The following is a 24,657-nucleotide window of genomic DNA, read 5'->3' on the forward strand; positions in this document are numbered from 1 at the left end:
TTGTTAGCATCCAGTGATTGCTAAAGAGTTCCTGAGGTGCCCGCCTAGGCAGCTCCTTGCTTCCAAGTCCCTTATCCCCTACCCTCCTCAGACCTAGGCCACTGGAGGTAAACAGATGAGATAAATGGAAGAGGAGAGGATGGAGAGGGGGGCGGTGAAGAAAAGAGGAAATAAGGAAGTGCAGTGGGGTGGGGATGAGAGGCAGAAAGCGTGTGGCTGGGGCCCCACGCCTCTGAGGAAGGAAGGAGAGGGTGACCTGGGATGCTCTCCCCTCTCCTCCCCTCCCCCTCTCCCTTCCCTGGGGACCTGCGCCCATCCGGCCGCAGCCCTGGCGGGGTCGGGGAGGGACGGGGGAGGCGCCGAGGGGAATGAATAATTGAAGTAGAGGGGAAGAGGAAGAAGAGGAGAGGAGGACGAGGAGGAGGCGGGAGCCTCCCGCACAGGGTCCTTCCCACTCCGCACCCCACCCCCTCCGCCGCCCGGAAGTCGCTCCCCGCCTCCTGCTCCGCCAACATGGCCGCGAAGTCGGATGGAGCGGCGGCCGCGGCCGGCCCGGGGCCGGAGGGGGCGGCCGGAGGAGCCCGGAGTGGTGCGGGCGGGCGCGGGGAGACGGCGGCGGCGGCGGCCGAGGGCCCCGGAGTGACCGGGGCTGGGGGCTCGGGGCCGCGCTACGAGCTGCGGGACTGCTTCTGGGTGCTGTGCGCGCTGCTCGTGTTCTTCTCCGACGGCGCCACGGACCTGTGGCTGGCGGCCTCCTACTACCTGCAGGGTCAGCGCACCTACTTCGGCCTCACGTTGCTCTTCGTGCTCCTGCCCTCGCTGGTTGTGCAGCTGCTCAGCTTCCGCTGGTTCGTCTACGACAACTCAGAGCCCGCGGGCGCCCCGGGACCCGCCGTCAGCACCAAGGACAGCGGCACCTGCGGGCCTTCCATCAGCACCAAGGACAGCGCCGCCACCTTCCGGACCAAAGAAGGCAGCCCCCAGCTGGGTCCCGGGCCCGCGCCCTCCTCGGCCAGCGCCTACCGCCGCCGCTGCTGCCGCCTCTGCGTCTGGCTGCTGCAAACCCTCGTCCACGTCCTGCAGCTCGGCCAGGTCTGGAGGTAGGAGAAGCGCAGGTGGAGGGAGCTGAGCTCGAGGAGTGGGGGTGGCGAGGGCCTACCTGCCGCCCCAGCCCTACTCTGACCTCTCCAGACCCCCTTGCGTCCTGACCTCCGCCCCGCCCCACCCTATTGCAGTTCTGATTTCTTCTCTGCCAGCTTCTCTCTGACCTCTGCCCTCAAACTCTGACCAACCCCAGTGCCATCCTCTCTGATCTGGCCATTGAGGGAAGAAGGGATGGGGCAAGAAGAGAAAGTGATCCTTGGGGGTGTGAATGAGGAGGGCCCAGGGCTGAAGGGGATGTGTGAAGCTTGGAACAGGGCCCCAGGGCTCCCTCCAGCCTTGACCCACTCCTTTGCCTGAGTGCCAAGCCTCAGCTTAGGAAAGATCTCAGAAGTCCTTCCTTGCTCTCAAAAGATTCTCAGTTTGGAATTGCAGTCCATTCCCAGCCTCCTGGGAGAAACAGAATTTGAGGTAGCTAAATGAATATCCCGCCCAAACTTTTTGGACTTCTGGTTAAGGGTGAGCCAGACCCTGCTGAGAAGCTGTCTGGCTTCTTCTGTTGCTTAGGACTCCCCCAGTGTCTCCCCTACCCCCCACAGGGCCGAGGGGACTTTGGACCTTGAATCAGAGATTAGATGGCCACTAGCTGTCCTTTAATCCCAGGGCAGTGAAACAAAACTGAGGCTTTGTACAAGCAGCCCACTTCCAGGCTGTCTGCTGAGCTGAGCTAATTGGAGACGGGGAATTCTGAACCTGGGCTTCCCCTTGAATCAGAGTTGCTCTGGTAGCTTAGGCTCTACTGGGCACTGACAGAATGAACTTGCCCACTATGTGATCTTAGATAAACCTCCCACCAAGCCTTAGTTTCCTCACCTGTGAAATGAGGGAGAATCCTTCCTTATCTCATCTCATTGGTCTGCCATCACATTTTCTTACCTGTTGGGATGGTCAGGTGAGAGGAGATCTGCGTGAAGGCCCTGCAGACTGTAATGTATTTTAGGAATGTAATAGATTATCATGATCACAGATGTGGGGAAAGCATGGAAAAAGTCAAAATCACTATAGAGAAGTAAAGGGTAATTACTGCTGTTGTTGTATTTATTCTGCTATTTGTTAACACATTCTGCCTAACTCAGAAGATTCAGTACTGGGCTGAGGGTTGGAAACAGGACTCCCAGGGTTTGTCCCAGCTGCTCATTTGCTGTGTCACCCTTGTTGTGTTGCTGAGTTTCTCTCTGCCTTGGTTTCCCCATCCATGCCTTGCTGAGATGATGTGTATATTCCATTTAGCTTGCCCTGAGGGAATATGGAGGTGGAGCTCTATCCACACAAGGTGGTGTTATTATTATTAGCTTGACACATAAAAATATTCATGTCTACATCCAGGAACTAATCTGCATTTATCATTCTGTGCCCGAGTGGACAGATGGTGATAGATATTTTTAGATTCTGAAATGGTAACTTCCTATTCTTGGTAGCCAAAGCTTCATCCTCCTTTCCCTTTAGCCTAAAGTGGGCCAGCTGCCCCTCAACTCACTGGCTACCTCAAACCCCCTCCTCCCCTGGTTCAGAATCTACTTACAAAAAACAAATACTTCTTTCTTGAACATAAACTGAGTTTCCCTCAAACAGGGCAAAAAATGACCATGGGGGGGGGGAGGTCTTAAGGGAGTGGGTGGAGATGGCTGAGGGTCCCTGGAGCACCATAGATTCTCAGATAAAAGGGCTATTTCCACTCTCCCCCATTTGTAAAGTGAGGGGGTTGGGATGAGATGATTTTGCAGGGATGACAAACTAATGGCCCCGGAATTGAATATGGCATACAGAAGTGTCTTGTTTGGCTTGTATAGTATTTCAAAAATCCAGAGTTCTAGCTTCTCTTGGGGAAAAAAAAAAAAAGGAATCTAGCAGTATCAGGCCTGTAGCAATTTAGACAGGGTATATTTGTTTCAGTTTGTCCAGTTTCATTCCCTTTGATCACATCTGGACCATTTCACTTAGGCATTAGGGGTATGAGAGCCCTAATTTATAGTTCTATAACAATTATTTTATTAAGCAATCACTTTGTGCCAAGCCTATTGGTTGCTTTTTTACCTGTTTCATCTCCTGTGTCCCTCCTAATACTCCTGGGATGTGGTTGTATTGTTATTCCTACTTAATAGCTGAGGGAATAGAGGCTCAGAAAGGGGGCATCCTTGCCCAAGGTCGCACAACTAAGGAATAGAAGACCTGGGACTCAGGACTCTCTGCCTTCAAAGCCCAAGTTCAATTTATCCACCCTGCAGTTCTGCCACTAAAGTGTCCCCCAAGCTCAAAGAATTATGAGCCTGAGATCCCAAGATTCCAGGAGATAGGAAGTCAGAGCTTCTGCTGCACTGAGATAAGAATGTGAAAGGCGGGGGAGGGATTTGAACATTGTGGGCAAGGATGGGGAGAGAGTGTGTATTGTGGGGAAAGTGCTGGACTGGGGGCGTGGATCAGGAAACCCATGGCTACATCAGGGTTTGTAACTAGCTCGCTAGGTGACCTTGGGTGAGACTCTTCCCATCTTTGGGCCTCAATTTCCCTGTATGTGAAATGAGAATATCAGATCTGGATGACCTTAGGAGCCTTCCTTTTCTGGAATTCTGACTCTGGGTCTGGTTATCAGAGCTGTAGTCTCTGGACTCCTGTCCCCAAAGCTCTGGATTCTAAAATGGCCAAGGGTCTGGCTAAATGGAAGAAAACCCAGACAAGATAGAGAGAAGCCACTGGGGCTGGCATTCCTAGAAATTAAGCAATGTTGGCATATGTTCGCTTACCACGTGAAATGTTCCCACAATGAACATGTTCACTGTTCAGCAGGCCTTGGTGCAGATGTTCTGAGTGGTAAAACCTGGAGTAATGAGGAAGGTGAGGTGTGTCTGAGCCCTACAGGACCCATGCTGGGAGACTGGCCAGTCCACCTTCTGATCCCACACCCTCAATTCTGAATAAAATAATTTGAATTATAAAAATTGCTTGCCACTCCTCAAGCTTATACAATGCTGAATCAAAAGTCTCAGTACTTTGAGGAGCCAGGTAACACAGACCTGTGACAGCACATGGGTTCAACTGATTAGGCCGGATTCTGTTCCCAAACAACCCTGTGAAATGGGTGCTATTATTATTTTAAACACAAAATGGGGCTCTGAGGAGGCAGAGGAGGGGAAGGAATTCATGGGCACTGTGCACCCACCTCGTCCCAACAGGCCCCAGATGAGGTGCTCTAGACACTGGATCTCATTTTACCCTGAAACCTCCCCTCTGGTGGCAATTGATATACCCAATCAGACAAGAAAATGAGGCTCAGAGAAGTCAAGTAACTCGTCCAAACTCATCCACTGAGGAAGTGGGGGGAGGGGAGGTGCCAGCCCAGCTTTCTTCATCTCCCAAGCCCAAGTCCTATCTCTGGCACCCCCACACTGGCTGCATGGGAGGATCCCGGAGCAATGGCCCCACACAAAGACAGATGGATCCCTGAGAAAATCAACCACAGATCCTTTGGTGGGACATGGAAGCTGGCTGTGAGCTGGACAGCAACCTGTGTTTTGATCCCTCCTCGCCCAACCCTAACCCTCGGAGCTGTTAAGCCACTCAGGGTTGTTAAGCCAATTAAAGTCCTAGCCCTGTCTTCTCTGACCCTGTGGGCAGCAGAGCAGTAAACCATGAATCCTGCTTTCCCTAATCTTGAACTCACTGGGCCCAAGCTTTTCCCAGATAAGCATAGTTTGCTAAGCCAATTAGTGGGAGATGATCTGGCATAGGATTCCTCTGAGGCTGTCAGGATCTGGGGACCCAACATGGGGAGGGAGGGATGGAGGGAGGCAGGCAGACCTTTAGAGGGAAGGCCTTACCTCTCAATACTCCCTCTATGCCCCAGCACTGCTCCCTCTGCCTCCTCACAAACCTGCACTCAAGAGAAGTTCTGAAATGAATTAGTGACCAACTGGGTGTGAAAGTCAGCTTCTGGGTCTTCTCTCTGGGAAGCTATATTCTTGGCTTAATGGTTAATAGTACAGACTCTGGATTCAAATGTCCTCAGTTCACTTCCTATATGTGATGGTGATAAGCTATATAATCTCTCGGTGCCTGAGTTGCACCTTTGTCATCTAGGGGCCATCATAGTACCACCTCTTGGGTTGTTTCTAGGTTTCATCTGGTAAGGTGTACCAAGGATTTAGCAAAGGGCTGGTCCCATTGTTAAGTATTCAGGACCCTTGGACGTGAGTAGTGCCATCAGCCTGGTCTTTGTTCCCTGTGGAAGATTTGTTCAATTCGCACATGGCCAAGGAGGGGGCAGGAGGGCACGAGGGCCTCGAAGGTACCTGTTTATTTAAGCTGTAGTCATTCATTCCGCTAATATATGGAGCCCCTGCTGGACACCAGACACTGTGCTACATGCCGGGAATAGAGTGGTGAGTAAGACAAAGTCCCTGCTCTCATGGCGATCAATAGTCTAATGGGGGAAACCAATAAACAAGTAAAATCACATATAATATATATTGTAAACATAATCTGAAATCTAAAGGGTCAACTGAGCGCTATGGAAAAAGTGAAACAGCGCAGGGGGCTGAAGTCCCAGGGAGGAGGGTGTGGCTCTTTGAGGGAAGGTGGTCAGGGCAGGCCCCTGCAAGGACATGGCATGTGGGCAGAGGACTGAATGAGGTGAGAGTGAGCTGCATGGAGGCCTTGGGAAGGATGTCCGAGGCAGAGGGAAAGAGAAGAGCAAGGAGAAGGCCTGTGTGGCCGAAGCAGAGAGTCGGGGGACAGTGGAGGGGTTGATGGTAGACAGGCTGGCTGGGGCTACATCACGCAGGGCTTCATAGGCCAGGGGAGAACTAGGGCTTTCACTGTGCCTGAAGTGGGAGCCCCAGAGAATTTGAGCAGGGGAGGAATAGGGTGGACTTGACTTGTGTTTTACAATGTGCATTCTGGCTGCTGGAAAATAGAGCGGTGGGAGGCCAGAGTAAGTCTGGAAACCCCTGGGAGGATACCACTGCTCCGTGATCCAGGTGAGGGAAGACGGGGGCTGGACCAGGGTAGTAGCCGCAGGGGTGGGGGTCTGTTTCAGGCACAGTGGACAGGGTATCTGTCCCTCTTTTGTCATTTTCCCCACTGGGGCCAGAATGTTAATGATTAAGAACTCGCACTCTGGAATCAGCCTTATGCATCCTGTGTCTGCCACTTTCTGTGATTTGGGGCAAATGGCATAACTTGTCCGTGCCTTGGTTTTCTCATCTGCAAAATGGACATTCTAATAATAATACCTTTCCCATGTGGCTAGAGGGGGCAGTTAAATTAAATAACGTACACATAGTGTTTAGCACAGCACCTGGAACACAGGAAGTGTGCAATTCTCTTCAGCTTCTACTATTTGTATTATTCTTTATAAAACAGGTCAGGGATTGGATTCCATAGTGGTTTTCAAACTCTTTCACTGCCTTCACACCATCATTTTCAACCTGAAATCTCTGAGTTTCTCTTTTCTGATATTTTGGTTACCGATCTAGGATTTTATCTGTACCACAGCTGACACATGTTTACAACCCGCCCCCAAACTCGATGATTATCCACAAGGTTCCTCCCTGTTCTGACTTTGCAGGGTTGTTCCAGGCCAGCCTCGCCACCCACCTCCTGGGAGACCCCTTTCCAGGAGGTGCTCTGCCCTCCCCCCACCCTCTTTTCCCCGCTCATCCGGCTGCAACAGGCCATTAGAGCTGCTCCTAACAGACACAGCGGCTGGCGGCAGTTGGGCCCAGCGTCCCCTGTTTGATCTATAAAGACCACACAGGAGAAGCCCTGTGGGGAGGATGGAGGGCTGCCAGGAAATGGCTTTGAACCCAGGCAGCTGGGGCGAAGATCCCTAGGGAGGAGAAGGAGGATGGGTTGGGATCTACTCTGGCCTCTCCATTCACCACCCTGCCTTTGTTAGGGTCTTGAAATTCCTCCCCTGGGAAATCCTATCAGCCTCCAGTTCCCCCCACCCCAACCCACACCACCCCATCCCGCCTCCACCTGCAGCAGAAAGGATATTTCGAATGCTCGGATCCAACCTTTCCACCACTCTGGAGCCAGAGGGCCAGCCCAGGCTCCCCTCTGCCCCTCGAGCAGGTCCAGATGCTTTAGCTTGGCATCAGAGCCCTTGGCTTCTTGCCCTTTTGTCTCCTCACTGCTCCGGGCCCCTAAGAAGCAAGCCACACACTTTTTCCCTTCATGCCTCTGAGCAGCTGCCTGTGGTCCTTCTAACGACACCCTGTCCCATTCTCCTCCTGGTGAAATTCTGCACATCCTTCAAAGCCAAGTTCAAATGCTGCCTGTTCTGAGAAGTTTCCCTGAACAAACCCATTCTGCCCTCAACCCTTCAGACCCCACCTCCCACTCCCTCAGTCAGGCAAGTTGTTGTTTTTAATCTAAAGTGGAAATTGTTTAGTTGTCCTGTCTGTTTATAAAGGAACCATAGGCTCTTGTTGAAACCTCAGGTGGCACAGAAAAGGTATAAAGAAGACTCCCCTCCCCTCATTATCTTGGGGGGGGCACAGAGGTGGGGTTATGGGAGATTTCCACTTACTAATTAGATATTTCTTGTACTGCTTAAAGATTTCCTTTGGTTTTTAATTAACCAAGAAATACATGTATGCACTCACCTGCTTTTAAAAAGTCAGATCCTACTGAAAATTTTAGTTACCTTTATAGAAACTTCAATGAGATCATTCCTCCTCACCACAATTCTGTCAAGAAGGGGGTGTAGCGATAAAGAACAAGGATTTTGGAGCTCAAACTCTGGCTCTGCCACGTGTAGCTGTATGACCTTGGGCAAGTCACTTAACCTCTCTCGGTTTCCTCATCTGTGAGATGGGATGTTAATGTCCCATGGCTAGACAGGTAGCCGTTGTGAAGGCTTATTGGTAAATGTAAGGAACATGCCTTGCACAGGACTCAGCATGTCATAAGTGCTCAATTAGTGTGAGCTAGCATTATTGGCCTGTATGACAGATGTGGAAATATGGCACAAAGAGGTAACAGCCTCCCAGTTAGTGAATAGCAAAGCCAGGGCTTAAAGGGATGCAGTCAGATTCCCAAGCCCACACGTGTGACCACCAAGCCATCCTGCCCTCCGCTAGTTAAGTGTACTCTTACAACACAATCAATCATGTATTGCTTTGGGAAGAGGAAAAAAAAATCAGAAAGATATTTTTAAATTTTGATTTGAATATAAAGTACCCACTGTTAACATGCTGGGTTCTTCCTCTCAGACTTTCCCTCTAGGCACAATTACTCATTCCTCTTCAGCCCCACAGTCCTGATCATATTCTGTTGTGATTGCCTGCCCACATAGCTGGTTTTCCTACCAGATTACAAGCCTCTGGGGAGGTGAGGCCTTGCCCTTTCTTTTCTCTGGCCCCCATGGTGACTGGCTCAGAGCAGAGCCTCTGTTGCTGTTGGGGACCCTCCACCTGGCCAGCTTTGGCGGGGTCCCTAGCAGTTATTAGAACATGAGTCTGTTGAAGCCGGCTTTGTATCCGTGACTGATGTGGGGGGTGCTAAGGCAGTGTGGGACCCTGGGGCAGTGGTGGGCACAGCTGGGGTCTACTAGGCCTACATCTGCAGCCTTTCACACTGGCAGTGGACAAATGCAGGCTAAGGGCAGTGCATTTATATTTGTGTAAGATGTGGTAGGAACATCCCTGGGGCTAGGTTCCCCAGAGGATGCTGGTGTGGTGACCTGGCTGGCTTAGGAGATGGATCCAGCAGGTACTCAATAAATGTTCGTGTGAACGGAATGGAATCTTTGAAATCAGAATCTTGAGCAAGACACTTCACTGCCTGGGGTTCCGTTACCCCATCTGTCAAGTCCAGTTAGGGACTCGAGAACACTGGCTGAGTTCCCTAGGACTCAGACACGAGGGCAGGGTAGCTGAGAGCTTGGGGTGCTGGTGGGCTCATGGCTCCATGATTTCCTCATTGTGTGACCCCGGGCAAGTTGCTTCAGCAGCTAGAGCTCTAGTCTCATCTGTGAAATGGGGATGGTGATAGTATCCACCTCTTAAGTTTCTTGTAAACATGTCGTGAGATAATATAAATGCATAGGACTTTCACATACTCTATGCTCAGAAAATATGCACTGCTATCACTATTATTATTGGCCCAAGTAGCAGCCCACCCCACTTACTTAGTTACAAGATAGGGGATGGAGGAGGGGCATCCGGGGTCCTAACGCTTGCTAATCCTCATCCACAGACAGTCTTTCAAGGAAGGAGACTTTTTTTCCTGTGGCTCCAGAGAGAGTGTGAGGAGAGATGACAACCCAAGGTCCAAGGGAAGCAGAATCTGTTTGAATAGGAACAAGACAGCTAGACCGTCAGGCTGTCGAGGAACAGAGCGGGCTGTTCCTGAGGCTGTGAACTCCTCGGGGCCACATGCATGCAGACAGGAGCGGCTGACTTTGTCAGGGAAGCTGTAGCACGGCCTCCGGCCCTCTGTTTGGAGGGTAAACTAGACGATCTGTAAAGCCCCTTACAGTTTTAAGACTCTGTGATCGAACTTGGGGGGCTTTACAAGGCTTAGCCGCCACACCACTTGTTGCAAATCGGTGGCCCACGGGCAAATCCATCCTGAGGATGTGTTCGTTTGGCCCACGCAGTATTTTGTCCCTACTGCCTGATGAAACTTTTTATTATGGAAAACTTTTAAATATACAAAAGTAGAGAGAACAGGATAATGATCCCCCTTGTGCCACCACCGCCCTGTTTCAACAATTCACTCCTGGCCAACCTGGCTTTATCTAGGCCGGTGGCATCCAATAGAACTTTCTGTGAAGGAAATGCTCTGTGCCTACACTGTTCAGTACAGTAGCCACTAGCCATGCATGACTACTGAGCATTTGAAGTGTGCCTAGTGTGACTGAGAAGCTGAATTTTAAATTGTATTTAATTTTGATTAATTTAAATTTAAATAGCCATATGTGGTTAGTGTAGGACACATAGATGTTGCAGACCGTAGGTCTAGACCCCACCCTGTGTCTTTCCCTCCCATGTTATTTTGAAGCCAATCTCAGACGACATATCGCTGCATCCATAAGTATTTCAGTACATCTCTAAAAAGATAGGCTTCTGGGCGCCTGGGTGGCTCAGTCGGTTGGACGTCTGCCTTCAGCTCAGGTCATGATCCCGGAGTCCCGGGATCGAGCCCCGCATCAGGGTCCCCGTTTGGCAGGGAGTCTGCTTCTCCTTCTGCCCTTCCCCCTGTTCATGCCCTCTCCCTCTCTCTCTCTCTCTCAAATATATAAATAAAATCATTTTTAAAAATAAATAAAAATATAGACTTTTAAAAAGTACAACTAAAATACAGAATACCATTATCACACCCTAAACAAGGAATCATAATTTCTTAAAAATTCATATGGTAGGGGCGCCTGGGTGGCCCAGTCAGTTAAGCAACCAGCTCTTGATTTCAGCTCAGGTCATGATCTCAGCGTAGTGAGATCGAGCCCCAAGTCAGGCTCTGTGTTGGGCATGGAACCAGCTTGGGATTCTCTCTTTCCCTCTCCCTCTGCACCTGCTCCATCCTCTCTCCCTCTCTTAAAAAAATAATAATAATAAAAATAAAAATTCATATGGTATTTTTAAAAATTAGTTGCCAACATTTCCAAATTGGAAATTTTTTTTTTGCACAAATATTCTAAGTTCCATCTATTCTTAAAAAGTTGAAATTCCATCCACACTGGGCTCACGTTCTCCTAGGGCAGCAATCAGCTAGAGCTGCTCTACTTTCTAGACAAGGCACCCATCTCTCCTTCCCAAGAGTACCCAATAATAACAGCTTGGCCTCTTTACCTTCTAGGGGCTCACAGGCCAGGGACAGATGGAAGTGGTACTTTTTGCCTTCCTTGATCTCCAAGTACTTTCAGATGCCACCAGGAGACTGGACCCAACCCTCTTCCCACACTGGCTCATACCCTGACGCACAGGGACAACTCTGCCCAGGGATATCAGGAAAAGAGAGAAGCGGGGAGTGAGGGGCAACGAGCCCTGGGCTAGAGTATGGGGTACTGGGCTTTAGTCTCCACTCTGCACCCATTTCACAGATAGAGAAAATGAGACCCAGAGAGAGGAAGAGATCTGGCTGCATTCATACAGTGAAGGACAAAAGAGGTGGGGACCCAGTCCCAGATGCTTTGCTGGAGAGGGGCTGCCTGCTTCCCTGCTGAGTGAAAAGAAGAGCTGGTGGCAGTGGGTGGAAGGGGAGAGGGTCTCAGCTTTTCAGCCAGAGCCTAAAATTAGTGGCAGGGAAATGTTTGGCCTTAGCCCAGCAAAAAAAGAGGTGCCGTGACTTCATAGAGGGCTGCTAAGGAGGAGGGAAACAGCCCAGCTCTCAGCACTGCACGAAATGGGAGCCAAACGTGTAAAATCACATTCTTTTCTGACATTTATGACTCATTTGGCTGCCAACCCCAGGAAGGTCCCATTTTGCATTCTTACAGGAGTGCTCAGCATTGAGGGATAGACAGATGGGAAGGGAGCCTCAAGGCCATTCCCTACAAGAGCTTCCTGGGTCCCTTTGCAGGTAAGGGGAGAGGGCCCAGTTTTTCCCAGAGGACCCACAGACTGCATCTGGGTCCTCAGGGCCTGACTCAGCTTGATTTGCACCCGGTGATGAAATGGGGGAGTCACCGTTCCTTATTTGAGATGCAACTCTGATGCTTCTGGCTGTTGACCTCGGGCAAGTCACTTTTCCAAGCTCCTGCTACTTGCTTCTGGAGTCCATGCCCTAATGTGGGGGCCATATTCAACTCTCACCTGTAACTGGTCTCCCACCTTGCCCCCTTGCTTCTCCCCGCTCTGTTCCCCACAGAGCTCTCCCTCTAAAAGACAGAGGTGCTAGCTAGCTCTACCGGGGCTCCCTTGTTTAAAACCTCTCCGTGGCTCCCCATTACTCTTCCGATAAAGGCCAAATGCTTCACCATGGCCCCCTTCACCCCTCACTTTCTCACCTCTTTCTCTGAGCTACAGCCTTTCTGCCATATACTGCTTCCTTGCCACTCAGGACCTCTGCCCATGTTGTTCCTCCCCCAGAAATTCCCTTTCCTCCCTCCTTCAGCCCGTTAATTCCTGTGCCTGCTTCAGATCACGGCTCTGTAGCCCCGTCCAGATTTCCCTGACTGCCACACCTCGGCAAGCAGGACCAGGCCAGCTCTTCCTCGGTGCTGGAGCAGAGGGTCCTGTTTGGAGCATGTCTGGAACCCAAGGAATGTTTGTCCTTACCAGTTTACATGCTGATTTAAACAATGTCCAGGTCTCCTACTTGGGCAACACCAGGTGGGCTGGGTCTGTCTTGCTCACTATCGTGTCCACCAGCGTTTTAGCACAGTTCTTGGCACATAGTAAGTTTTTTGTTTTAAGGTATTATTTATTTATTTGACAGAGAGAGACAGCAAGAGAGGGAACACAAGCAGGGGGAGTGGGAGAGGGAGAAGCAGGCTCTCCGCGGAGCAGGGAGCCCTGTGCGGGGCTCGATCCCAGGACCCTGGGATCACGACCTGAGCCGAAGGCAGACGCCCAATGACTGAGCCACCCAGGCGCCCCAGCACATAGTAGGTTTTTAAAAATGCTGGGTGAATCGGGGCACCTGGGTGGCTCAGTCGTTAAGCGTCTGCCTTCCGCTCAGGTCATGATCCCAGGGTCCTGGGATTGAGCCCTGCATCGGGCTCCCTGCTCTGCGGGAAGCCTGCTTCTCCCTCTCCCACTCCCCCTGCTTGTGTTCCCTCTCTCGCTGTGTCTCTCTCTGTCAAATAAATAAAATCTTTAAAAAAAATGCTGGGTGAATCAATGTCAAATAAACCTCCTCTTTTCTGAGACTGTTTCCTTATCTGGAAAATGGGGATCATGCCCACAAAACCTCCCAGGGCTGCAGGGAGGATTTTAGCCAAGTACATTCAGAGGGCTTTTCAATGAGTGGCAGTTTTCAGGGGAAGGACAAAGACCCCCAAAGAAGACCTTGCCCTAGGATTCCCCCCAAAGGGACTTCTCTGACCCTCTGCCTCCTGGGTACAGATTCAGTGAGCACCTTGGAAAGCCAGCCGAGGAGCAGGTCTCAGGTCTACCAGGAACTAAACTGGAATCTACGAGGCCTCCTCTTCCTGCTGGGTTCTCTGAGGCAGACAGCTCCTCAAACCTCGTGCCAGTCGAGTGCCCACCACTGGGCTGGGAATTTTATTCCTATCACTACTTTCTGATTTCATAGCTACCCCATAAAGTGGGCATTGAGCTGAGGGGTTCAGAGTGGGAAGGAAGCAGCTTGCCCAAGACTACACAGACAGTGAATGATGGATCTGGAATCTGAACCCAGGTCTCCCTGACTCCCAAGCTTGGTTCCTTTCCCTCTGCACTTGGCCACCTTTACTTGGGGAGCTTATAAAGCAGAGTTTATAAACTACATTCACACATTCACTCATTCAAGAAACAAATATATATTGAACATTAACTCTATGCCAGGCCCGAGGGGCATAGCAGAAAACAGGACAACCAGGGGCCCCACACCATCAGAGAGACAGACAACAAATACAGAAGTGAGAAATTAGACCATTTCAGGTTGTGATATGTGTTAATTAAGAAAAGAAAACAGGACGACAGGACAGAAAGTGGCCAGAGGGGCGGGTGGAAGTGCTTTGGAAGGGGGGTGAGGGGGATCTGGGAAGGCCTCCCAGAGGAGGTGACACTGAGCTGAGATGAAAAGAATGAGAATTTCCCAGGCATCGGTGGTGAAGCCCCTTCTAGGCAGAGGCCCTGAGGCTGGAATGGGCTTGGGGTATTCAGGAAACAGCTGGAGACTCATGAGAGGGGGAAGGTGGAGGGAGATGAGGTCCGAACCCAGATTGCACTAGGCCTCAAATGTCACAGTGAAGATTTAACTCTAAGGCGCGGCACGACCTGCTCTAGGATTTTACAGGATCCCCCAGGCGACTGTGTTAGGAATAAGCTCTAGGAGGGCAAGGAAGGAAGGAGACCAGGGGGACAGGAGGCCCCCAGGGCTCCGAGTTCAGTGGCCAGCGCCAGAGTGGTGCCACCTGGTGGAAGGAAGTACTTGGGTTCAGGACATTGGCTGTTAGCAGAACTGGATGGGTGGGGCAAGGGGCTGCATGGAAACCCCTTTTCCGTAGGCAAGAATCCCGTTACTAGGGCTCATTTTGCAGAGGAGGACCGAGGCCCCCAGAGGACTTGGACTTTTCCAGAAAGTTTAGTGAAGGGTTGAGCCTGGGTCCCCTAACTCCAGTGAGTACGGTCACCCCTCCTCTTGTTTCCTCTGAACCCGTGCCTCCACCCCGTCCAACATGGGTCTTCCCTGGCAGCCATGCCGCCCACCTTCCAGGGAACCGAACCATCTTCTCCGAGGCAGGGGCCCATGGAGAGCCAAGTCTGAGTCCTAGGTCCGGCAACTAACTTGCTGTGGGACTTTATACAAGCCCCACTCCCTTTCCGGCCCTCAGTTTCTTCATCTGTAAAATGAGGATAGTAATAGTGCCCACCTCAAAGATTGGCTGTGAGGAATGGACAATCCGTATAACAAGGCTTAGCGTACAGTTGGCGCTCAATAAATGTGAGCTATTATTATTATTCACACTCGCACACTGTCCCCCTACAAGCCCACAGAACAGTCAGGGGCTCATCCCCTGTGGGGTTCCTGCCCCGTGCCACCTGCTCAGCTTCCAGAGTCTGCAGGCCTGGCCCGTGTGGGAGACAGGAGAGCTCGCCGTGCAGGGGGGTGGTTCCTGGATGGAGCCGGAGTGGGGGAGCTGCTGGAAGCTGCTGTGTTTTTGGCCCAGAGCCATGAGGGGGAGTGGAAAGGGGCGAGAACACACACTCAGAAACGCCGAGACCGACAGATGGAGGAGCTGAGGATGTGAGAGACGCAGACAAACAGAAAGAGACCCAGAGTCGGGAGAGGAGCAGGCAAGGGAGGATGGCAGGGAAGCCAGCAGCCATGCCGAGCCTCGAGCTGAGCAGCAGACCACCAGATGGACCAAGCAGCCGAGAAACTGAAAGACAGACAGACGGACCAATAGGCATACCTAGAATTCCAGAGACAGACAGACAGACAGAAAAGCAAGCCCAGTATCCAAAGGGACAGATAAAGCTATCCTGACATCCAATGGACAGACAGATTGATGTTCCCAGCCTCGAAGAGCAGACAGACAGACAGACAGGCTGACCCAGGACCCTAGGGTCGGTCTGACTAACAGATGGACATAGTATTTGAGAGACAACATGACCCATCGTCCAAGGGACAGACAGGTGAACTGACCCAGGGTCCAGGGCAAGACGGACAGATAGATTGACAGACAGATAAATAAATAGGCTAACCCCACATTCAAGGGACAGACACAACAACAGGCTGATCTGAGTGACAGACAGAGATAGTGACCCAGACCCAGGATGTGAGGGCACCCAAAAGGACCGGTCCAAGCTGGCCATCTGCATGGATCAGAAATCCTGACTAGTCCTGGAGACTCCAGCCGACACAAGAACCAAAACCAGGAGAAAGACAGGGCAACCCTGACACTGGCCCAGAAGCTTCCTGGCTTTCTCAGGGACATGAGATCCTTTCCTCCTTCCTCCTTCCTCCTTCCTTCTACCCATTAGAGAGGAGCCCCCGAGGTCAGGGGGACAATGGGAGGTTCCTGGGTCACAAAGACAGCCAGACCCAAGAAGCAGGGAATGAGCCCCATCCATTTCTTGACCCTGCTGCCTGCTCTCAGAGGCAATGGGGTCCAGAAGAGAGAGCTTTTTGGATGCCTGAGTAAGAGATTTCACATGCTACCTGCTGCCTTCTCTCTTCCCTAGGGTTGTGTGTTTTTTGCCCCCAACCTCACCTTCAACAATACACACTTATCTGCTCTTCCAATTTCCTCCTGGACATGCTTCTCTGAGCACAAGACAGGCAATCAGCAAATTAGATCCAAAATAGGCCCCTGAGCATCTGTTCCCACACTGTAAAGTGGGTGGTGATAAACCTGTTAGGTCTGGTTCACACTGGCCTCGGGCAGTTGAAGTCGGTGTTGTGGGGGGCCCAACCAGGCGAAGAAGTATCAGGGAAACCTTCCGGGAGGAGGAAGGCCAGAAATGAGTCAGTGAGGACAGAAGTTGCCCACGAGGTGTCCTGGCAGTAAGCAAACTCAGGCAGAGGAGCCCCGGGGCCTCCAAGGTCAGGAGACAGACACAGGCAAACACTCTCTCACCTTTAATTCATTCAACAAATATTTATTGAATGCCTACTACACATACAGATGCTGAGGAGACAGGGGTGACCAAGGCAGACCGAGTCCCTCCCCTCATAGAGCTGCAGTGGTAAAACAGAAAATCAATGTGTACATTAATAAGAGTGTTTGATAGAGTATGTTCCGAAGAAGATCCTACAGGGCAGTGTGACAGATGAGCGTGGTTTGGTGAGGGCGGAGGGCAACATGGGATGGGTGACCCGGGGGGCCGCTCTGAGAAGGTGACGTGGGAGCCGTTGAGGAACTAGCCTCAGGAGGGTGTTGGGGGAGGGGTGTTCCAGGCGGAGCAAGTAGCAAGTGCAAAGGTCCTGAGTCAGGAACGTTAGGCTGGGTTCGAGGAACCTCCAGGGCAGCTGGAGTGCCGACAACACATAAAGCAGTGGTTCGAGACGAGGAAACAAGCAGGGCCGGATGGTTTAGGGCCTGCAAGTCAAGGGAAAACCCTTGGACTTTATTCCAAGTGTGATGGGAGGCCCTTGGAAGGTTTTGAGAAGGGGAATGACACGATCTGACTGGTTTTTAAAGTATCCCGCCTGTTGCCACGTGGAGAATGGACTAGATGGGGGCAGGAGTGGATACAGGGAGCCCATCGAGAAGGTAAAAGATGATGGTGGTCTGGACCAGGGTGGAGAGAATGGATGGACTGGGGATGCCTTTTGTTAGAGACCAGATGCACCATCCCCCCACCCCCAAGTGGGATTCCCTTCTCTGAGATGAGACATCCCTCTCTGTGGGTGGTATTGGTCCCATTTGTGGTGAAAATCAACTTCTTCCAAATTCCCTTCAACTAGAGTGGAATAGGGTGGGCTTCCTGGAGGAGGTTTCAAGAGAGGCTGCTTGGTGATCAGGAGGAGCTAGAGGCCTCCGCCTAGCATGTGTTCCCTCTCTCTATGTGCACACCCCTCTTAGTGTACAAATTATTTTCAAACCCATCACCTCATTCAATGCTCACAATAAAGAGGAAAATGAGGCACAGAGAGGCAAAGAGACCACCCAAGGCCACACAGCATCCAGGTCAGGGCTGGGAAGCAAATCCACAAGCCCAGCATTTTGCCATCTTGCCTTTCTGATCCTCACCGCAGGGGCTGTGACACAGGCAGGATGGTGAGTGCTGGCCCCTTCTTAAAGAAGGTAAAACTGAGGCACAGGGAAATTAGGTTACATGTCCTGGGCAGGGCTGTTTTAAAACCTTTGTGGGCCCCACATCTACCAAGCATATTAAAATGCAGCCACATCAAACACCATATGTAAATTATATAGAACCAGATAAAAGCCAAATTGCAGTCGACTGGCTGATATCATGTTCTGTTTTGCAGATATTTAATTAAACATTTATTAATTTTGATTCTGCAGTTTTTCCCTGTGCTTTTAGAGCCAATTTTTTTTTCCAGGCCTCCAACATTTTCCTAGGCCCGCGAAAACCTCGCAGGCCCTTGGCAATGAGCATTTAGTGCCGGCTGGAAGGAAAGTCACGGTTTTGGGTCCTGTTGCCAAAAGAGGCAGAGTGAGGTTGAACCCAGGTCCTCTCATCCCCAGACTGTGCCGTAGTCTTTCCACACTGCCCAATGCCACGTTTTTGGGATTCAGAGGCCTCCTTTCTTCCCCTCCCCTTCCCTACTCGGCCCACAGCAGCCCTGGGCTGGGTGAGCCCTTTGTCTGTGGTTATCTGCGGCGAGGGGCCTTGGGAGGTGGCAGAGGAGGGGGCAGGAGTGGGCGGGGAGGTGGGCAGGCAGCCTGTCAGGTGGTGATGGATGCTGGCTGGGCCAGGACCTCCCTCATGCTGACCCGGGCCAGGAAACAGATGGTCCTCCAGCCTGAGAGAAACTTCCAGGGTGTCGCCCTCCCCCCAACTCCCCAGGCCCCTTCACGTTGGACCAGCTGGTCTCTCCTTTCTGTTCAAAGCTAGAGCCACAGGAATGGAGAAGGGAATAGGTCTGGGGAGGAAGGTGGAGGCTGGGAAAAGTGGTCTGTGTTCTGGGCTCTCCAGAAGCCCTACAGGCCGTCCTGCTCTCTCTCCCATAGCACCCCACCCCTGGCCATCTCCACCTCTGCTCTCTGCGCCTCCTCGGTGCCCTGCCTTAGCTCAGCCTGTCAGCTCAGGCCTGGACCAAACCCCAGCCTCTCCTGGCTTTCCTCCAAGCCAGTCTCCAGAGCGAGCTTTCTCAGCCAGCAAGCTGATCACATCCCCCTGACTGTGGGATAGAATTCAGATTTAAAATAAAATATGAACTCTTCAGTCTGGAATTTGATGCCCTTCACAATTCTAGTCTTCCTATGCCCCTTCCTGTGAAAAGCCACCCCTCCAGGCCCAGCAAACCACTGGCCGTTCCCCTAAAAGGCCGGGCCCTCTCGTGCCTTTCTGCCTCGGCCTCACCTGGTTCTTCTGCCTGGAAGGCCCTTCTGCCTCCTGCGGGCCTTCTAATTCTACCCAAGCTTTAAAGCTGAGATCAAATGTCTCTTCCTCTGGGCAGTCTTCCCTGATCTCCTCCCCACTCCAGCTAAAGTTAGCCGTCTCTTCTCTGGGTTCCACAGCATCTTAGAGCATTTATTTCAGATCTTATCTTGTCTCTGTCCCACGGAACTCTGAGATACTTAAGGGCACAGGGCCTGGCACATAACAAGTGATCAAAATATATTTGGTACATGAATATATGCTGCAGGGATCCTTATGTGGGGGGAAGTCAGGGGCCCAGAGAATGGAAAGTACAGGGGAACAAATTTCTGTGCATCGGAAGAAACACAGTCCAATTTTGGAGGTGCTCAGAAGGCAAAGGCCCTGCCTCAGGGGGTAGGGACTCCCCATCCTGGGGAGCATGCAAGCAGAAGGTGGAAACACACGGGGTTGGGATTTGCCGAAGGAATTCTAGCACTGGATGGGAGAGTTAGACTGAGGGGCCTTTGCTTTTGTTGATTCTGCTTCTGAGGGAGCAGCCCTCTTCCCCTTCCCAGCTGCTGGTCCCACACGGTGTAATGTTGAAGGTGTGTCTACACCATTGATTGGTGCTGGGAAGACCCAGGGATGGGGAGGAGGACCCTGAATGGGATGTTTCTAGCCATGTTTTGGGGAGGAGAGTCCCAGAACGTTAGCTCTAAAAGGATCTCCAGAGTCATTAAGCCCATCCTTCTTGTTGGCAGATAGAGAAACTGAGTCCCATGGAGGACCACACCATTCCTAAGACTGGGATACTCATCCCGGGAAACTCTGGGTATCAGCTGATCCCAAATTCCAGGGAGTACTGTGATTCCTCTCTTGGGCTGGCAACGCACAGTTGAATACAGTTGGTCCCCAGGTTCCCAAACAACATCTTAAAAATGCCAGCACCTCACATCTGGGAGTAGACCCCCCCCAAATACCTGGTTCTCCAATCTCAGCTTCAAGTAATAGGATCACTGAATCTGTGTTGGGATTTTCTTCCCCGATTTCTGAGGAGATAACTTCTAGAGGAGTACTCTCTGGTTTCAGCAAAGGGTGTGCCTGCCCCCATGAATCAGAGAATTCGGGTGTTGGGGGGGCTCTATGGCTGCAACAGGCCGGGGCAGAGCTGCTGGGCAAAGACCCAGGGCAGAGAGGAGTTCTGGGTGGCAGGCCCCTTCTCATCCTACACGGGCACTGCACTTTATAGGTGCAGAGCATTTTCAAATCCATTTCATCCTCACAGCCACTTCGAGAGGGATTCACTAGGGCTCAAAGAGGGTCTGGCTCAAGAGCACACAGTAAATTAGAAGTGAAGTCAGCACTTGAACTCAGGACTTCAGAATCCCTTCCATACCCCCTACTGGGTGACCAGGGCTCCATTCAATTCAAACAAACTTGCAGTCCTGGCTGCATTCACTCTGAGCAACAGGGATTGAGCAGCTACCGCGTGCTAAGAACCGAGGGAACAGCAGTTCGCGAGCTGACCTAGTCATCCTCACGGAGTTCAGTCTGGGGGAGATGGATGCATAAGTAGGCAGTCCCAGCCCACTGTGGGTTAGACAGAAGCCTGTCTGGAGAGGTCCTTACCCCAGGTGGAAAGTGGTCAGCAGAGGCTTCCTGGAAAAGGTCACTGTTTAAAAGCTGAGCCTTGGAAGAAAAGCAGGAGTTACCAGGGGTGGGGCTGGAGTGGGGTTGGGGAACAGGCCAGGAAGCTGGGGGTTGGGTAAGTGGGCCGCTGGAGGGGACATGGGGGTCTCCAGAGGCCTGGAGGGTGGTGAGAGTAGGCGGGGCTCCAAATCCCGGACAGCGAGTGGGCCGGTTCCTGAAGGAACCAGGCTGCCTGGGTTGGAATCCTGGTTCCACTCCTTCCTCGTTGGGTGACCTTGGACAGGTGGCATACCTCTCTGGGTCTCAAGTTTCCTCATCTATAAAGTGAGGACAACAGCGGGGCTAGCGGAACCTCAGTGCACTGTAAGGTGTCAGGAATCCTGCAAAGAAAGCGGGCCCCAGAGCAAGAATGGCGGTATGCTGAATTCAGGGCTGACTTTGTGCCAGTGCTTTAGGCTAATGAGCCCATTCAGAGTTCCCCGACGACAGCCCCGGAGGCGATCGTTGCGATATGCCCATTTTACAGCCGAGGACACGGGCTCTGCCCGGCGCCGTGAGCAAAGACACACTGCGCACCCGCCCCCGGCGCTCGCCTGCGGTCTGGGGGCGCCCCCACAGCCGCTAGGGGGACGGGCGCGCGGGGGCCTGAGCACGGCGTCCCTCCCGCAGGTACCTGCGCGCCCTGTACCTGGGGCTGCAGAGCCGCTGGCGCGGGGAGCGGCTGCGGCGCCACTTCTACTGGCGGATGCTGTTCGAGAGCGCGGACGTGAGCATGCTGCGCCTGCTGGAGACCTTCCTGCGCAGCGCGCCGCAGCTCGTGCTGCAGCTCAGCCTCCTGGTGCAGCGCGGCGCCGAGCCCGACCTGCTGCCCGGTGAGCTCCGCCCTCCCCCGCCCTCGCCCCGGGGGCTCGCTCCTCACCGCAGTCCGCTGCAGGGGGGCCCCGCCTTCCTACCACCCCCACTCCGGCCCACTCGCTGTCCGGGATTTGGAGCGCCCCCTACTCTCACCACCCTCCAGGCCTCTGGAGACCCCCATGTCCCCTCCAGCGGCCCACTTACCCTCCTGTCCGGGGGGATGGAGGGGGGGCGCTGGTCCCTCCACCTCCTTGCCTCCCTTTGGGACCCCTGGGTGCTCCCCGCTCTCACCCTCCTCCCTTCCCCCTTGCCAGGGCAGAGCAGACCCCATTTCTGCTAAGTCCAAAGAGGCCCTTGACACGTTCACCACACCTCAGGCTCGGCCCTTCATTCCCCAAAGTGTCCTGGTCCCAGATTGCATCCCCCCGGGGGCACCCCTGACTCACAGACCTGCTCAGTCACCCTCAGTCTCCAGAGAGCCTGTTTATCTACCCTCTCACTGGTCTTTACTCCATGGGGAGGGACTCCTCCCAGGCTTAGTCCTGGTCCCCCAACCTTGGCCCTCCCCTAACTCTGACAGACCGGGCCAACCCCTTCCTTGTCAGAGAAACACCACATCCTGGGAGTCCCCCAAGCTCCTCCCACCCAGACACTGTCCATCCCACCTTCAATGACCCAGAAGATTCTATCACCACCTCTCAGGCCCCCCAGGACCCCTTGCCCAGGATACTGGGCCCCAATCAGAACTTCCCACAGCAGATGTCTTCCCATGCCCTCAGCTGTGCTCAGCTTGGATGCCCCTCTCCACACCCCAGCTTCACCCTGGTGGCCTATAGCTACTAACAGTCCCCTCCTGGCTCCTCCATGCCCTAATCATGACCCCACCCCCAACTCTTCACCTTCTTTTTCACTCCCAGAATCCTGGACCCTAATTTCCCACCCTCCCACCAAGACCCCTGAACCCTGACATCCCTAGTCTAGAGACCTGGCCCCGACCCTTATGAAGACCAAAGTCACCCACCTTCCCTCTTCCTTTATGTTCCCGCTCCTACAGAAGTACCCAGCCCCATCTGCGCTCCCTGCTCCCATCATCGCTCTGGAAGACCGCCCACCCAGACCCTCCCCACAGCCCTCCTGATTTATAGACCCTTCCCTCACACCTCCTCAGGACCCAGCTCCTGACCCACAACCGTCCCCCTCTCCCCAGACCCGGACCCGGACCCACCCCTAACCCCGCCCACCCCACCCTCACCCTGTCTCTGCAGCCCTGTCCACCTCTGCCTCACTCGTGTCCCTGGCCTGGACGCTGGCCTCCTACCAGAAGGTGCTGCGGGACTCACGGGACGACAAGCGGCCGCTGTCCTACAAGGGCGCCGTGGCCCAGGTGCTCTGGCATTTGTTCACTATCGCGGCTCGCAGCCTGGCCTTCGCGCTCTTTGCCAGCGTCTACAAGCTCTACTTTGGCATCTTCATCGTGGCCCACTGGTGCGTCATGACCTTCTGGGTCATCCAGGGCGAGACGGACTTCTGCATGTCCAAGTGGGAGGAGATCATCTACAACATGGTGGTGGGCATCATCTACATCTTCTGCTGGTTCAACGTCAAGGAGGGCCGCAGCCGCCGCCGCATGGCCCTCTACTACTGCATCGTCCTGCTTGAGAATGCCGTGCTCACTGGCTTCTGGTACTCCAGCCGCAACTTCTCCCCTGACTTCCGCTCGCTCATCCTGGTCTGTGTGGTGGCCTCCAGCTTCGCGCTGGGCATCTTCTTCATGTGTGTCTACTACTGCCTCCTGCACCCCAACGGGCCCATGCTGGGTCCCCAGGCGCCTGGCTGCATCTGCCCGGAGTCCCCAGGACCCTGTGGCCCACCAGCCGACGCTGTCACAAGTCCCCCAAGATCCCTGCCAAGGACTACAGGCGCTGAGAGGGATGGGGCCTCAGTGGGGGGCGAGCGTGCAGGGACCCCCACGCCACCTGTCTTCCAGGTGCGCCCTGGCTTGCCTCCCACACCAGTGGCTCGCCCTTTGCGGACAGAAGGGCCTGTCATTCGGATTGACCTGCCCCGGAAGAAGTACCCTGCCTGGGATGCTCATTTCATCGACCGCCGGCTCCGGAAGACCATTCTGGCGCTGGAGTACGCCTCTCCTGCCACTCCTCGGCTGCAGTACCGGAGCGTGGGGGTCTCCCAGGAGCTGCTGGAGTACGAGACCACGGTGTAGGCCACAGTCTCCCCCACAAAAAGGGACAGGCTTGGCTGACCCCACATCAATCACAGTGTTGAGCCCGGAATTTCAGGGCCACCCAGCTAAAGGGGTGTGGATCTGTTGGTCCAAGGGCAGAGTGGCCCACCATTGGGTTCTTTCAGGGGAGCGGACAGCCTTGTGGAGGCCCCAGCCCTAGGCCCTGTTTTCAGCCCTGTGGCCCATTTCCTAAACTCCCCTGAACCAGGGCCCAGGGAATCAACTGGTGCTACACTCCTCATTAGCTGCCCCACTTTCATGAAGGCCTCCATACGCGTCTGGTGCCAGGGGCACCCCACCCTCTCCCCTGCCTGGAGTCACCCACATGTTGCTCCTGGCAGACCTGCCAGAGACAGGGCACTGGCTGGGGTCCATGACCTGGGCCCTGTGTTCCTCAAGGGGTGTGGGGGGTGGGCTGCTTCTCTGGGGAGAGGAGATCTCCGAGAAGGCTGGAGGAGGCCGTGGAAGATGTGAGGGGAGGTGGGAGCATCTGGTCGACAAGGTTGGTACAGTTCCTGTGGGGTCCGAGGTCCGGAGCCTGGGCAAGAGGGGAATTAAAGGAGGGAGTTGGGGTGGGGTGGGGAGTTGGGGTGGGGGCTGACAGTGCTTGCAGCTGGAGAGGGGGAAGAACCCTGAGGCAACTGAGGGGTGTAGGCCAGCAGGAGCACGAAGGGATAGCAGGTTTGGGGGAGGGGAACCCTCAATCCACCACATAGAGAATGTTCCCAAAGTGAACTCGTCAGGAGACACCCTTTGTTGTGGGCTCTATTATGGATGAGGTTCCAGACACCTCAGGTGAAATGTTTCCAGGAGCCATTCTTTGTTCTAGATGAGTATCTACAACATTTCTTCTAGATAAAGGTCTTGAATACAACAGATAAAATGTCTAGGAAGATACTCTGTGGCTCAGTTATACATGAGGTTCTAGCACATTTAGCAGAGAAACTGTTCCAGAGAGACATTCTTAATTCTGGATTAAGTTTTAGAACACCTAGCTGCTAAAAATGTGCTAGAGAGTCACTCTGATCTGGATTCTGTGATGAGGGCGAAGGCCCTGGAGCCCTGCTATTCTGCTCTGGGGGATTCCAGCTCCTGACATGGGGGTGGGGGAGGCAGCTCTAGAGCCCCATGTGAGTGGAATAT

The 24,657-nt window shown here is 53.3% G+C and overlaps 1 protein-coding gene across 1 annotated transcript; it reads left to right on the plus strand.

Moving 5' to 3' along the window:
• The first annotated feature begins 513 nt into the window (after positions 1–513).
• XKR7 (XK related 7) lies at positions 514–24,059 on the plus strand. Its single transcript, XM_081832196.1, has 3 exons — positions 514–1,100; positions 21,087–21,289; positions 22,538–24,059. Exons 1-3 carry the CDS (start codon positions 514–516, stop codon positions 23,491–23,493), a joined length of 1,746 nt encoding a protein of 581 aa, XP_081688322.1. The 3' UTR covers positions 23,494–24,059.
• Positions 24,060–24,657: the final 598 nt, after the last annotated feature.

This window comes from Leptonychotes weddellii, chromosome 10 (assembly GCF_054177405.1).
Source record: "Leptonychotes weddellii isolate Sample4059 chromosome 10, ASM5417740v2, whole genome shotgun sequence".
In the NCBI taxonomy this organism is placed as follows: Eukaryota; Metazoa; Chordata; class Mammalia; order Carnivora; family Phocidae; genus Leptonychotes; species Leptonychotes weddellii.